This window comes from Aedes albopictus, chromosome 2 (assembly GCF_035046485.1).
Source record: "Aedes albopictus strain Foshan chromosome 2, AalbF5, whole genome shotgun sequence".
NCBI lineage: Eukaryota > Metazoa > Arthropoda > Insecta > Diptera > Culicidae > Aedes > Aedes albopictus.
In genome coordinates this window covers 455,674,203-455,691,021 of record NC_085137.1, presented here as the reverse complement: position 1 = coordinate 455,691,021, position 16,819 = coordinate 455,674,203, and the positions used below count along the sequence as shown (strand labels likewise).

Genomic DNA, 16,819 nt, shown 5'->3' with positions numbered 1-16,819 from the left:
ACTTTTTATATTAATTCAGAGGTCCAAAACCAAGAATTGCAGAACAAATGGAGAGCTAAATTGTCTATATTTAGTTCTATCTGACTAGATTTTCAAACTCCAAGGAGAAAACTAAAAAAAAGTTGTCATGTTTTCTTCAGAAATTTTGACAGCTTTTTAAATATGGTTCGAAATGCCGTGGCTCTACAGAAGCGTCACGCTTTTTCCATGTTTTCCATCTACGAACTACTTTACGTAATATTTATAGCAGATTCATTACTTGTCTCTCTAGCGATACCAGAGCACATTTTACCCTCCTCTGTCCATTTGCCGATCACCGTGCACATACTATATACGCTAGTGCTGATTAAGAGGGGGCAACATGCGCTCTGGAGCCGCTAGTGACTCGTCCCACTCTATTGCAAAATATTCATGAAGTAGAAACTACACCGAGCTTAGACCTCTTGACAAGTCTCCCGAACAGGGATGGCATTCACCATTTGCAAAGAGTTACATTCACTTGCTACTATCTCAGTTCATAAGCATGCTATCAAAAAACAATGTATGGATGACTTTTTCCTTGTAGTTTTATCTGAAAGTTTGCCGAATATCATAAGGGTCGCACACGCATGCTTAACTCGTGAGCGAGCTGTGAAAGCAACTCTCCACGCCGTGAATGTAAATTACATTCACGGCGTGGAGAGTTGCTTTCACAGCTCGCTCACGAGTTAAGCATGCGTGTGCGACCTTTATGATATTCCGCAAACTTTCAGATAAAACTACAAGGTAAAAGTCATCCATACATTGTTTTTTGATAGCATGCTTATGAACTGAGATAGTAGCAAGTGAATGTAACTCTTTGCAAATGGTGAATGCCATCCCTGCTCCCGAATCCGTTTCTGTGACAGCAAAATCCTCAATCTAACGTTCACAATAACTTGTTGCAAACTCAGCCCGTCTAGCTCCAACGTTTCGTTCGCAGTACCTACTTTCATGGTTTTCATTTTCAGGCAATAAATGATTTTCTCCAACAATATTTCAACTCACTTTAAAATCACGCTCAGGCTGTGCAATGTCTGTTTACAAAGTATCGCAAGGGAGAAACGAGAAACGCGAATCGCAAGATTGAATGAGCATATCAGCTGACAAACAAGGTTGCCGCCTTCTCATAACATAGGTATGTTTGCACATGCCACACGCCACATGCCAACTGTGGTTAATGAATACGACATCATCAGTCGAAAAAGTATGCTCTTATTTGACTTTCAAGCTCCCTTGCCGACTTTTTCGTTTTTCATTTTTGGGACATATAACTTCCTAAACTAGAAACATTTCATCTCAATCTGAAAGTCACGCTCAAGCTGCACAAAGTTTGTTTACAAAATAATCGAACAAAATGTAGGCGAATGAAAATATCAGCTGATGAGCAATGTTGCCAAATCAGGGCAAATGACGAAGCAATTAAAAATTTGTTGCTTTTTGTATGAATGTTTTCGAAGCATTTAAACGAATTAAAATGCTCAACTGTAATGGTTCTATAATATACAATTAAATCAGATGACACGTTTAATTTTTAAGCTATTTTTTAACAGTTTTTGAAGTAACTTTATAAAATTGGTTTAAAATTTCAGAACATTGAACTGGCAACTTCACATTGATGATGCTTTTCTGGCTCGGTCGTAGCGCATGTACCGTTTGGAGTGTGGCTGTGCTGGCGTAGTGAGTGTGCTGCTCGCAGTACGCACATTATTGTGCTGATTCACAAAGTTTGAATCGAACGCATATATCTTGATCTTATCGCTTAGTGCGCGGTTGTTTATTCATGATTTTCTCAATCGCGCGATGTAACTGGAATGACGATACAATGTTCTAGTTCGATTCCCGGTATTGATTTTTTAAAAGCAGTTTCTACTGTAACGAGGTGCTCGGGGGGCAAAAAGTTGGTGTTGTTTTGCGTGAAAATTACTGCTGAGTGCCATGAATGCATTTAAAAACTACGGAAATGAATAGAATAGTGATTTTTTCTTTGAAAAAGATTTGAGTGTCGGTTTTTTGAGGATTCGATGAGAATGTGTGCGTGCCATAAGCCAGTGTCAAGTTGGTAGTGGTGATAGCAGCCAAGAAATGTTTTTGTGGATTTTAGCAGATTTCTGTGATTTGAAGGCATTTTCGAAGGAAAATCCCATGAAAAATTATTGGCATTTTTTTCTGCTATCTACTGAATATATGCAGGTGAAGGTAAGTTCACGTTTATTTCATAAAAAAGGCAAAATAAGCTTTTCAAGTAAAAGAAGACAAATAAGAAGCAGACAGTCATCGTCATTGACTGAATCAATTACAAATCCTTCAACCTTAAAATTATTTTGCATCTGAATAGCATTGACATTGTCAAGTCTGTACCAACACCCTAATCCCACACCAAAATACCCTTTTCCTATCCCATGGCGTTTATGTGGTCAGCAAAGACTATTCAGCCATTACCCCTCCTTATCATCGGCTTTGGACTGACTTGCGCTCTCATTGCCCCACCAAATGCTGCAAAATGAAAATGAAAAATGAAAATGAAATATTGATGTATTACCATCAAAGTAATCGTACTGGCTGAAACTAAGGCTGTGACAGATGAATCAAAAAACAAACATTGTTTATCGAAAAAATCGGCCGCAGAGTTTACTACGATGCACTAATATATACTATATATACTAAGCCAAGAATTGTACGTGTCTGGCCCCTTGGATACAAGTAATCCTTAAGGCTCAATAGTGAATCGCATACCTTCCAAAACCAAAAAAACAATAATCCACAAAATGCCAAGCAAGTCATAGAAAGAAAAAACGCCCGATTGTTTATTTTGTGAATTATAACAAACGGAAACTTCCACCCTCTCCGACTCACCAGTCACCCGAAAAAAATGTTCCTTCAGTTCTGGAAAATATATTATCCCCAATTAAGCCTTTAATCGAATTGTCCGCGTGGTCTTGTAGTACCCCTGCTAGGTAAGAACCAGTCATTGCCATACATTTTAAATGCTAGACATGACCCCATGGATAGCATTTGCATATGTAAAAGCTTTCCTGATGTGACTTTCCTATTAGGCAATTCTCTCACCTCATGTTTGTCTTCAAAACCTTGTCAAGCTTAGAAAATTGAAGTTAATAAACAATACATTACAAGGTTCGAATTCCCATAGAATGAGATCATTCATTCGCACTACAACACCATAGGAGATAATATCACATTGGCTGATTACAGTACAAATGCGAAAAATCTCCCTTTTCCCCCTATCCGCAACCCGGGGACGCGCCCTGTTGGATTTCGAAAGCCTCGGAGAATATTACAAACCTTCAATGGCATTCCCATACACTAACCCACATTGCCCATTCAGGGGTCTGACTATTACCTCCTATTACCTATCCCTCAGTTTGTAATATTCTCACCAACTTGGAATTATATTTTCCCGGCACATAAATGACTTCGACAAATGTTCGATATACTATGCAGCACTAGGGGCGGGACAGCTCCTAATACCGGCGCTAATACCGCCTAATAAATATTGTGCGTTGCAAGAAAAACACAATTATGGCGACTACTTTCCAAGGCCTTCAATGATGGACAACATTTGATCGCAGTGCAAATGCCACGTGCAGTCGCAGCAGTCGTCATATCACCCGGCCATGTGGCAATTATTTTTTCAAGAATTATCAAAGAATGCTAAGATAGGAAATTTGAAAACAGATCTGTTTTCTTAGGCGACTGTCTCGCGCGTATCTCTGACTGCGGGTAAAAGTAGTCGCGAAAGTAGATTTTATTTTGAATCGTATAATATTAGTTTCCTAATCCTTACCGTCCACCGTAGCATTTTATTTGTAGTATGTCATGAATTTTCATACAACAAGTAACTGTCACAAAGACGAGAGGTGGGAATACGGTTTGTCTCTTGGTTTGTCGGTCGTGTTTTTTTCTGTTCGTCCAATTGAAAATTTAATCGCTGTTGATTATTTCAGCTTCAATTTCCATAACGGATGTGGCTGTCGAAAACTGAAAGCGCTGTGTTTTGAGAAATCGACGCGGAAGACTTTATTTTATGTGATCAACAAGCTTCTATACATGTGATAAGAACACACAATGTCTCTGAATTTCTGTTGTATGTTAATTTCGAAGTTCATTTAGTGAAATAAACTAGATATGAAAGCTCACCCTACTAATACAAATTTCTCTTTGTCGCTTATCTTTGCATTTACAAATTTAAACCAATCCTGCTTTCTTTCGAAAACTATATCTCGTAGCCGATCACGTGAATCAGCTCAAAGAATCAAAGGAAAAACCTAGATTGAGAGGGAATTGCTATTTATATTCGCATTATTACAAGCAAAGTCATTGACATTCTGTTGTACAATGTCGTTTTGCGATTGGATATCACTACCAACAAAGGCTGTTGCGCCTAACCAATTGAATATTGTCCTACAGTAAGTTCCGTAGTTTGTTCTTCCGGAGTATGAAGAACGGTGTAGAACCAATATCTAGTTATTTTGTTCTAATTAGTGATAGTCCTTTTCATATTCTAGAAGCAATGAAAGCAGAATGGCTATTTTTGTCATTTCTTGTTGATGTCATCAATCAAGTTCAATTAGCATGGCTTACTTGATTAAAAAATGGTCTGGCTATGGGATTAATATTTATTAATACCTCTAATACCGCTAATCAATATTAGAGCTGTCCCGCCCCTAGATGCAGCATCATGATCAGTATAACTATATCAGATGATTTGAAGATCTGATTTTTACAGAATTGTTTGCCATTGATTATACATTCAGCTATTCCAATCATTACTGCAAAGCACATCGACCACATGCCTGAAATCAAAGCTTCCTGGAAGATATAATCCAAGCCCAGGTAATACATCAATATACAATAATATACATTAATACATTAATCACAGAGCATTAATATACCGCAAATAAACTAATATATTTTCAATACACTCATTATGCTAATACGTGTCTAGCCCCTTGCTTGTATCACTCACCTTTTGGGATAATTTGTGCAAAAATACCCGGATTTTTAACGTTTCTAAAATGTGTTCTAAAATAAGTTGCTGTTCCCATAGCAACTTACCTCAATGTATAAGTTGTTATGGGAACAGCAAACTTCCCTTTAGATTTTCTCCGTTTGTGGCTTTTGTTAAATACGGTGTTTGGTAAAGTTAGGCTTGAATTGTTTTCTTTGTGAAAGTTTTCAGTCTTCTGAGCAACTTTGCCGAAGACAATACCTTTGAAGTGATCCAGGATGCGAGATATACTACCTTCACTCGCATAACAGTCCCATCTTTGCTGGGATTCCTATTCATATGGGACAGTTATGCGAGTGGGGGCAGTATACTACTTTGAGGCTAAACTGAAAGCTCCTAAAACACTAGCAACACGTACACTCAGCGAAGTAAACTACCGAAATTCATCAAGATAAACTTATGAAAAAAAGCAGACAAATCACAAAATGATGCAGACTGGAATCGATCCATGAACGTCGAGATCGCTGAGCTCGTGCCCAACCCACGCGGCTATCGACGCTTGAGAATATCGTGTTGCTAAATGTGTATAAAAGCCAAACTGTGAGTCGATTCTGCGTCATAGACCGACCTTATGAAAATCGTTCTAGCCGTTATAAATTGTTTAAAGGCCATTTCATAAGTTAGACCATATGATAATCTTAGGTTTATTTGCCTGAGTGTAGTCAGTGAATTTCGAACTAAGCTGTTTTCTCTATCTATGTTGAACCATATTTCATCCAGATGATGATATTTAATAAATAAATATTTACTCAACGTAATAATAATAATCTGATATTAGAACTAACTAAAACACGCCACCTACCTGAGCCGGTTCCTCCATCTTCGTCGTCGTCGTCTTCGTTCCTTCCGGTTCCGATACGGACTTTACTTGCTTCCCGAACTCCGCCTCGCTCCAATCCAAACTCAAAATCGAACAAACTTCCGCTTTGTCTTCGGTTTGCTTCTGATCCTGATCACCATCGTCACCGCCGCCGCCGCCGCCTCCGCCGCCACCATCAGGACTCCACCGTGACTGCAACTGATCCCAACTGTATTTGTCTTTGCCGTAGCGCGTCGGCGCAAGACCCCGCGGTGTATAATCGATTTCATCGATAACGACCTGGATGGTGGTGATGGTGCACAAGTGCGTGAACGTTAAAAAAATGTTTGGAAGAGAGGGGTGGCCAACTGTTGTCGCCATGCGACCATGTTGGAATCAATTTCACTTACTTCCTGTTGCGCGCGACAGCTGAGCAGTTCCCGTAGTTCCAATGTGAAAGGGCTTGGATCGGCGGAGGGCTTTGAGGGGTGCTGCTGTTGAAACGTAACTGATTTTCTGTCGGATGTTCGCTCATCTTCAAGCAGGATTTCACTTTGGAGTGCTTCCGGGTCCCAATGGATGGACACCAAGGAGGCAAGTTGGGTTGAGATCTGTTCGATCTTGGAAGATTCTTTCTTTTTGAGTGAGGTTCTTGAGGACTTCATTGCGAGAGGAATTTCGGAATTTTCGGATCACAATAAACCGAGTCAATGTGAACTTTGATTAGCAAGTCAGTTTATTTTACAGAAGGAACATCTTTTCAGCTTTTTGTCCTTTTCATCCTTTTTGAGGAAGTACAGATCTGAAAAATTTAAGTGAAAAGGTCATTAATTTCAAATTGTGTTACATTTTTTGGAAATAGTCATAGTATCACAAAATATTACTTGAAAATGCGTATCGCATCGAAGCTTCTGAACAAGGTATCACAAAAACATCTGGATGTTTATTGACCCGTAAACACCCGGGACAATAAATATCTTCTTTGATTTAAAACATTTTATCTTGAGGTTGAAGTTGTGCGAAGAAATGCATGTTATCTCCCCTCTTTGCACCCTCCCCCCATTTAGCTGGGAGCCAAAAATACGTGTTTTTTGTAAATTCTACATATTTTTGGTCAAATTTCATCGTTTTGCTAACAATCAATAGTTTTCACTGATCCTTGACATGCAATGTACTACCCATCATAGTCTGTTGAAATTTTGATCCCAGAGCTATTCTAAGGCCTCCAAAGTACTCCGAAGTTTGTGTCACAAATCCAACAATGTACACCAAATTCTATATACGATGTATGATCACAGAACTCAAAATTCATGGTACATGAATTGGGTGCTCTAGGTCATCCAAACTTCTCTGGAATATATTTGTCTTAAGATCTACAGAATCTACCAGCATTTGTATTCACTCTGTTCAAGAAATTTAGTCACGTTGATGTCTATTAGACATCGCAATACTGCGAGCAACTCGATATTGAGGTAGTTGGACATTCCGTGAAATACAAATAGCTTACAAAGCACTTGGAAGTTTGAGTTACAATATCTACATACATACATGTATCATGCTTTAATTGTAAAAAAGTGGAATGTAGTGTATACTGCAGATGGAGCCTCAGTGCACAACAATAACGCTTTTGGTACATTCGTGGGACGTTCCAGGCTTTCCAAACTATTCTGGAATTATGACCTTCAACGTCTACAGGCTCTACTCCTGTGCCTCTTCACTGTATCGGCATAATTCTTTCACGATTGTGTCTGTTGCACCTCATAATGTTACGAGTATCTCTATATGCTGCTATTTGGGTGTCCACTGGCATACAAATGGACACAATGTACTTTGAAGTACGGATCGCAATATCTGTAAATCTTAGGATATTTTTATTGCAGCGAATGCTCGCGGAATCTACCCTACGCTAATTCTAGAGCCTTTGAATGCAATTCCGATAACTATGCAACATTCGCTTGGTGATCTAGGTCATCCAAACTATTCTGGAATGAAGACCTTCAAGCTCTACAAGCTCTACTCTTGTATTTCTTTACTTTATCGATGTTATTCTTGCACGCAAATTTCTGTTGCATCTCATTTGAAGTGTCACAAATTAGCCAAGAATTCCTCCAGGTGTTCCTCGGAAATTCCTCCAGGAGTCCCTCGAAAATTCATCGTGATGTTCTCCGAGAATATCTCTACAATTTTCTAAGAAATGCCTCCCGGACTTCCCGTGAAATCTTTCACGAGTGTCCCGGAAGTTTCTCGGAAATTTCTTATAAGGCTATGATTGAATTCTACCAGGAGTTTCGCAGGAATTACTTCAAGAACCTTTCGAAAAATCCTGAAGGAGTTCCCCTGGAAATCCTTCGAGAATTCCGCGGGAATTCCTCCGGTAGTTCCCCGAGGATTCCTGTGGTGTCCCCGAAGGATTTCTCCAGGAGTTCTCTGAAAACTCATCCAGGTGATTTTTCCTGGGATTCCTCCAGGAAGCTTTCCAGGAGTTCCTCCAAGAATTTTCCCAGGAATTCCTCCAGGGGTTCATCCAGCGAATCCGCTAGAAATTCTTCCAGGGATTCCTTAAAGGATTCTTTCGGAGATTTCTTCAGGAATTCCTTCAGAGCTCCTTTAGGAATTCAACCAGGATTTCCGTCAACAACTAATCCAGGCATTTCTTCAGGAATTCCTCAAAGTTTTGTTCCACAAATTCCTCCAGGGATGCCTCCAGAGTTTACACCATGAATACTTCCAGGGATTCCTTCAGGAATTCCTCCAAGGAATTTTTCCGATTAATTTTCCCAGATAATTTTTCCAGAAATTTCTTCACGACTTGCTCCAGGAATAACTGTTAATTAATCTAGAAATTTATCGAAGGGATTCCTTCAAAAATTTCTCCACGGTGTCGTCTAGAAATATTTCCAACAGTTCCATCAGTCATTCCTCAAAGAATTCCTCCAGGAATTCCTCCAGGATATACTCCAGGAATTCCCTCAGGAATTACTTCAGAAATTCCTCTAGAAATCACTCATTGAATTCTTCCTGGAATTATTACAGGAGTTCCTCTAGGAATTGTTCTGGGAAATACTCCAAGAATTCCTGCAAAAAATATTCCAGGAATTCCTCCAGAAAATACTTCAGATATTCCTCCAGGAATTTTCCAAGAATTATTCCAGGAAATCCTCCAGAAATAACTCCAGGAATTGTTCCGGAAAATACTTTAGGAATTCCTTGCGTGAATTCCTCCAGGAATTGTTTTAGGACTTCCTCCAATTTATGGAATTCTTGCAGAAAAATACTTCAGAAGATCCTCCAGGAATTCCTCCAGAATATAAAAATTAAAAAACAACTTCAAAAATTCCTCTAGTAGTTCCTTCTGGAATTGCTCAAGTAAATTCTTTCAGGAATTGCTCTAAGAATTTCCCCAGGAAATTGTTCAAAGTATCCTTCACAAATTACTACATGAATTCTTCCAGAAAGTACTCCAGGAACACCTTCAAGATTTTCTCTAGAAATTTCTTCAAGAAGTTCTTCAAGTAATTCCTGGAAGAATTCTTTTAGGAATTCTTGAAGTAATTCCTAAAAAAATGTTCAAGGAATTCCTAGATAAATTGCTAGAGAGATTCTTGTTGGAATTTTTGAAAGAAATCTTGGAGGTATTCCTGAAGAAATTCATGGAAGGGAATTCTGGAAGGGATCGTTGGAGAAATTCTTGGAGGATTTCCTGAAAGAATTCTTGGAGGATTTCCTGAAGGGATTCTTGGAGGAGTTCTTGGAGAGATTCCTGTCATTTCTGGAAGAATTTCCTGGAAGAATTCCTGAAGATTTTTATCGAAAAATCGCTGGAGGTATTCCTAGAGGAATTGATAAACCAAATTTGCTCAGATGATTCTTTTGAGGGTTTCTCTTCGAAATATTTATAATTATTTCTTTTGGAGTTTTATTCGTGATTTTTTTTCCAAAATGCTGTTCAAATACCAGAGATTTCTTCAAATGTTTCTTGAAATATGTTTCAAGTATTCCTCAGCTAGAGGTTTTCTCCAGAAATTGTTCTGGCATTACTTAAAGAACTTTTCAATTTTTTTCATAAAATTCGCATCAAAATTTGATACCGAAATTGCTACAAGCATTTCATGACGGGATTCCTCCATGGATTGTTTTAAATGGCTGCAAAAAATACTACAGGTAGCTAACAGGGATTCCTCCGGGACTTCCGTCAGATGTTTTGCTCAGAAATATATTTGCTTAATTTTTTCGAAACTTTATCAGAAATTTCTCTATAGTTTCTTTCATAAAAAAATACAAGAAAATCTAGCCAATGAAGTTCATGCAATAGTCCAGCAATTCAGACAGATGTCCAGCTGATTTTTTTTTTATAAAAGTCTACAGACATTTGTTTTTGAAATTCTTTCAGGAAATTCAGCAGAAACTTTCCAAGGAATCTCCCCAGAGTTTCTCTCTCCTCAACTCCTCAACTCCTCAACTCCTTAAGATATTTCATCAGACATTCTAACATAGATTGTGCTAAAGTTTACGATTTCTCAATACTTAGATTACTCAAAAAAGTCTTCAGTACATAAAAATGAATTCTTATTTTTTTTTAAATTTCCAGATTTTTTTCAGCAATTTCGGGAAAAATTTCAAAAAAATTTTTTCAAATTTTTGCCTTTCTCGTACACCAAGGTGTACCGAAAGGCTATATGTTCACTCCAAAAACGAAAATTTGATAGAGCCCCCGGAGGGGTCAAGTGTTATATACCAATCGACTCAGCTCGACGAGTTGAGATGATGTCTGTGTGTATGTATGTGTGTGTGTGTGTGTGTATGTATGTGTGTGTGTGTATGTGTACAAAAAGGTCACCTAATTTTTAGATAGTAAATATGAACCGATTTCAACGACCGATGGTTCATTCGACGCGGTATATTGCCCCATTGTTTCCTATTGAAAATGGTTCAGATCGGTCCAGCCGTTCCGGAGTTATGGCCATTTAGGTGTTCCGGACCGGTACCCTAGGAAGGGGCCAGATACGAAAATGCAACAAACCCATGCATGCGACCCATCAAACCACTGCATTTTCGATTATCTGATGAACGGGAAGTAGGAAAATGGTCTCAGACTATATCTGAACCGGTTGTGTTTCGGAACCGGTTCCGGGTGTCCTGCCGGAAGTGGCCAAATATAAAATTGAACATAACCCATGCATGCGACACGTCAAATAGCGGCATTTTCGATAACCAGTTGAATGGTGAGCAGGAAAGTAGTGTCAGACTATATTTGAACCGATAGTGTTCCAGAACCGGTTCCAGGTGTCCGGCCGGAAGTGGCAAACTAAAAAAGTGAACCAAACCCATGCATGCGACACATCAAAGAGCGGCTTTTTCGATAACCTGATAAACGGTAAGCAGGAGAATAGTTTCAGACCATATCTGAACCGGTTGTGTTCCGGAACCGGTTCCAGGTGTCCCGTTGGAAATTGCCAAGAAAAAAACAAACCCAGGCATGCGACACATCGAATTGCGGCTTTTGCGATGACCTGATGAACGGTAAGCAGAAAAGTAGTTTCAGACTATATTTGAACCGGTAGTGTTTCAGAACCGGTTCCAGGTGTCCCGCCGGAAGTGGCCAACTAGAAAAGTGAACCAAACCCATGCATGCGACACATCAAATAGCGGCTGGATTGATAACCAGATGAACGGTAAGCAGGAAAATAGTTTCAGACCATATCTGAACTGGTTGTGTTCCGGAACCGGTTCCAGGTGTCCCGCTGGAAGCTGCCAATTAAAAAAAAACAAACCCAGGCATGCGACACATCAAACAGCGACTTTTTCGATAACCTGATGAACGGTTAGCAGGAGAATAGTTTCAGACCATATCTGAACCGGTTGTGTTCCGGAACCGGTTCCAGGTGTCCCGGCGGAAGTGGCCAACTAGAAAAGTGAACCAAACCCATGCATGCGACACATCAAAGAACGGCTTTTTCGATAACCAAATGAACGTTAAGCAGTAAAATAGTTTCAGCCCATATCTGAACCGGTTGTGTTCCGGAACCGGTTCCAGGTTTCCCGCCGGAAGTGGCCAATTAAAAAAACCCAGGCATGCGACACATCGAATTGCGGCTTTTTCGATAACCAGATTGACGGTAAGCAGTAAGATAGTTTCAGTCCATATCTGAACCGGTTGTGTTCCGGAACTGGTTCCAAGTGTCCCGCCGGAAGAGGCCAACTATAAATCTGTACCAAACCCATGCATGCGACGTATCAAAGAGCGACTTTTTTGATAACCAGATGAACGGTAAGCAGGACTATATCTGAACCGGTTGTGTTCCGGAACCGGTTCCAGGTTTCCCGCTGGAAGTGGCCAATTAAAAAAGTGAACCGAACCCAGACATGCGACACACCAAAAAGCGGCTTTATCGATAATCAGATTAACGGTAAGCAGGAAAATAGTTTCAGACCACATCTGAATCGCTAATATAGTGAACTGACGAAGCTGAAGGGGTGAATCCTGCTGAATGCTTCTGATGATGACCGAAGAATAGTAGGTCGAAACGCTAAACAAGCTGTATATCACCGATAATCACCAATCAATCCTCTAAATAACATATCTGAACCGGTTGTGTTCCGGAACCGTTTCCAGATGTCTAGCCGGAAGTGGCCAGTTTAAAAAGTGAACCAAACCCATGCATGCGAAATATCAAATCATCAAAAATGTTCGATAACCAGATAAACGGGCAGCAGGAAAATAGTCTTTGACCAAGCTCTGACCACACCAAAGATTACCGGCAGTGTTGCAGAATCAGGATTATGCATCGCTAAAAATACAACAAAACAAAATCGATGCAAGCGATACATATGCGTAAAAGAACAAAATTTTGATAAAAATTCAAGCGATCTTGCAAATCACACCATTTTCCTGAGGCGTAATTATACAGTAGGATGAATCAACGTTGTAAGGGAAAATTTTAATTTTATAGCACTTAAATTACTGCCCACAATTTTGATGCAACTGGTTGAGCCATCGCGCTCTGTAACACGGTTGAAATTTGAATGGGTTTTATTATGGGAAATTTTACTTGCTTGCACTTTTCTTGTCAAACTTTCCATGAATCTTATGCTGCCGTTCCCCGCCCAATTGTCCCATGTTATATGGGAATCCCATATAACATGGGATAATTATGCGTATAACGGCAGTATAACCAATGATTAATAAAGTAAAGGCTAAACTGTGCAGAAAAAAAATTGCTGAAATGTCTTGATAATGTTCGGCATCCAGTGCTAGTGAAGCAAGCAGTCTACTGAGAGGTTTAATATTTTTTGCAATTTCTCATCGTAATAAGCAGTTTTCCCTTACGAAAATCTGACAGAAAAGGCTTACTTTCCCACACCAAATTAACAGTGTGGTAATGGTTCAGTACAGCACTGATTTGCGTTGCGTAATGAACCATTACAGCACTGTTTTCAGTTTTGATCAACTTCTTGATGCTTCTGGACGCAGGTTTAAAAATTTCTGACAACTACACAGCATAACCTGCTATGATCACACTTTCTTAAACATAGCTATGAACATCAGTGTGGAGTTTGATGAAAAAGTTTTGTTTTAAATTATCCTCAAATCTTGCCTCAAGTAGTAATTTATGAAATTGCGAATAACGTTGAACGAAACTCGGTGCAGAACTCGATTTTTACAGCACTCATCGTAATGTACAACTCGTGCTTTAAAAATCCTCATTCTGCACCTTGTTGCGTAAACTACTATTTCAGCTCTGCTTATAGGTTTAACATAATACATAACATAGGAATAAGAGCCATCAATAAGTTTCCAAATTCGATTATGGCTTTGATAAGGTTCTTGCTTTTCTGAACAAGGCTGACACAAATTTCGATTTTCTCTTAAGTCAAGAGGTGTTCCCCTTCGAAATTTTGGATCGGAATTCAACATTTTGAGGAAGGGCACAAATGAATAAACCAATAAATTTTTAAATTTTAAGGTGAAGAGTCCTCCAGAAAATTTCTTACCAAACCCGATGAGTTAAGCGGTTTTGCTTAATTGTTTGAGTATTTTTTTCATCAAATACATTTATTATTTATCAACTCCACCCCCTCATTGAAGAACGAGCACTGTGACAAAAGAAGAAAATGATATTTTTTCCGTTCTAGAGTATTTTCAGGATTCAGGAACACTTCGGCTTATGTCGACGGAAATATCTTAGAGTACATATTCGACGAGAAAGGCGCTATCACCACTAGGTGGATTAATCTGGGTTTTTAGTGATATTTTCAGAAATTTTCCACATAGATTTCAGAAATTCCTCTAAATCCCGAAAGACTTGCAACCAGGGAGAATACAAACTGTTCAAAAATTTCTCCAAAGATTCGAAGGGATATATCATAATAAATAAAACAAAAATAAAAAAAATCCTTTCGATGTTTCTTCAGTAATTCTTCAAAGTTTCTTGTAGGCATGCTTTTAAGAAACTTATGAAATATTTTTCCAGAGAATTCAACACGATTTTTTTCTGAGATTTCTTCTGGATTTTCACTAGTAATTTTATGAAAAATTTTCCCAGCGTATTTTTATTTTTATTTTTTCTTGGAATACTTCTAGACTTCTTTTACCGTCTACCTCCATTGGTTTGAACGACACCTCATGCAAACCAACGAAGTTCATTTTTTATTTGATCTTCTAATAACCCTGTGAGACTCAACATACACACTGCTGCTGGTAGCCTTATTTGCTGCTTTGATTCTTAACCCTTCTTGTGCATCAGTGCCATTTTTTTTACCCAAACCGTACAGTATGTCAGCAAGCTGTTCCCAACTTGATGCAATAAGAAAGTTAAACAAGTGTTAGGAATTCCGCAAGAGTTTTGTAAATCTCTCCATAGTTTTTTTTTTCAAAGAAGAGATTCTAAGAGGGTTAGTTTCTGAAATTCATTAAAACAAATAAAGAAACATAGTGGTCACTCCTCACATTTTGAACAATTCCTATAGCAAGTTTTCCTCAACTTTATAAACTAAAGATTTTTCCTATGAAATATTTCCTAATCTAATTCGAGTTTAACATTTTTGAAAAATACTAAAGTCCTCCTCTCTCCTCTTCTTGGCGTAACGTCCTCACTGGGACAAAGCCTGCTTCTCAGCTTAGTGTTCTATGAGCACTTGCACAGTTATTAACTGAGAGCTTCCTCTGCCAATGACCATTTTGCATGTGTATACCGTGTGGCAGGCACGAAGATACTCTATGCCCAAGGAAGTCAAGGAAATTTCCTTTACGAAAAGATCCTGGACCGACCGGGAATCGAACCCGTCACCCTCAGCATGGTCATGCTGAATACCCGTGCGTTTACCGCCTCGGCTATATGGGCCCTGTTTCTGTTGTATCTCATTTGAAGCGTCGGAAATTACCTAAGAATTCCTCCAGGCGTTCCTCTGAAATTCCTCCAGGAGTCCCTCGAAAATTCATCGTGATGTTCTCCGAAAATATCTCTACGAGTTTCTAAGAAATGCCTGCCGGACTTCGCGTGAAATCTTTCACGAGTTTCCCGGCAGTTTCTCGGAAATTTCTTCAGGGGCTATGCTTGAATTCCACCAGGAGTTGCGCAGGAATTACTTCAAGAGCCTTTCGGAAAATCCTGCAGGAGGTCCTCTGGAAATCTTTCGGGAGTTCCGCGGGAATTCCTCCGGAAGTTTCCCGAGGATTTCACGGGAGTTCCCCGAAGATTCCTCTGGTGTCCCCGAAAAATTTCTTCAGGAGTTTCCTTGAAAACTCCTCCAGGTAATGTTTTGAAGTGTTTCTCCAGAAATTTTTCCTGGGATTTCTCCAGGAAGCGTTCCAGAGATTCCTCCAAGAATTTACCCAGGAATACCTCCAGGGATTCCTAAAGCGATTCCTCCAGAAATTCTTCCAGGGATTTCTTAAGGGATTTTTTCAGAGATTTAGTCATGAATTCCTACAGAGCTCCTTCAGGAATTCATCCAGTCATTTCTTCAGAAATTTCTCAAGGTTTTGTTCCAGAAATTCCTCCAGAGTTGCCTCCAGAAATTCTTCCAGGGATTACTCCAGGAATTTCTTCAAGGAATTCCTCCAATTAACTTTCCCGGATGATTTCTCCAGAAATTCTTCCAGGTCTTGCTGCAGGAATAACTGCTAATTGGTCTAGGAATTGATCAAGGGATTCCTTCAGAAATTCTACCAGCGGTTCCATCAGTCATTCCTCAAGGAATTACTCCAGGAATTCCTCCAGGATATACTCCAGGAATTTCTTCAGGAATTACTCCCCCTGGAATTATTACAGGAATTCCTTTAGGAATTGTTCTGGGAAATACTCCAAGAATTCCTACAAGAAATATTCCAGCAATTCATCCAGGAAATACTTCAGAAATTCCTCCAGGAACTGCTCCTGGAATTTTTCCAAAAATTATTCCAGGAAATCCTACAGGAATAACTCCAGGAATTGTTCCGGAAAATACTTTAGGAATTCCTTGCGTGAATTCCTCCAGGAGTTGTTTTAGGACTTCTTCCAATTCATGGAATTCTTGCAGAAAAATACTGCAGGAAATCCTCCAGGAATTCCTCCAGAAAATAAAAATTAAAAAAAATAACTTCAAAAATTCCTCCAGGAGCTCCTTCTGAAATTCCTCAAGGAAATTCTTTCAGAAATTGCTCTAAGAAAAGTTAGTGATTAGGAACCAACAATGGTTTGAAAAGGCTACTTTTAGTGTTTACTTCATGTTCCGGAAAAACAAAATCGATTTTACTACCACAGAAAAAAGTGCCATCTGTGATATTTTTAGTTTGGAATGTCGATGTATTCCTGGAGAAATTTCTAGAAAGATTCTTGGTGAAATTTTTGAAAGAAATCTTGGAGGTATTCCTGAAGAAATTCATGGAAGGGATTGTTGGAGGAATTCTTGAAGGTTTTCGTGAAGGAATTCTTGGAGGAATTCCTGGAGGGATTCCTGGCATTTCTGGAAGAATTCCTGAAAGTTTTTATCGA

General features: G+C 39.2%; 2 protein-coding genes across 2 annotated transcripts in view; both read right to left on the bottom strand.

Annotated features, from left to right (window-relative positions):
• The window catches only part of LOC115255812 (dynein axonemal intermediate chain 4), a 20,208-nt gene extending 13,697 nt beyond the window's left edge, over positions 1-6,511 (bottom strand). The window contains exons 1-2 of the mRNA XM_029853994.2: positions 6,257-6,511; positions 5,850-6,146 (exon numbers count right to left, since the gene is read on the bottom strand). Coding sequence (XP_029709854.1) covers positions 5,850-6,146; positions 6,257-6,511 — 552 coding nt within the window. The remainder of the gene's footprint in view (positions 1-5,849; positions 6,147-6,256) is intronic.
• LOC109398060 (ras-related protein Rab-34-like) overlaps positions 6,506-16,819 on the bottom strand; it is a 25,133-nt gene continuing 14,819 nt past the window's right edge. Inside the window, exon 4 of the mRNA XM_029853995.2 lies at positions 6,506-6,648. Coding sequence (XP_029709855.1) covers positions 6,578-6,648 — 71 coding nt within the window. The 3' untranslated portion in view covers positions 6,506-6,577. The remainder of the gene's footprint in view (positions 6,649-16,819) is intronic.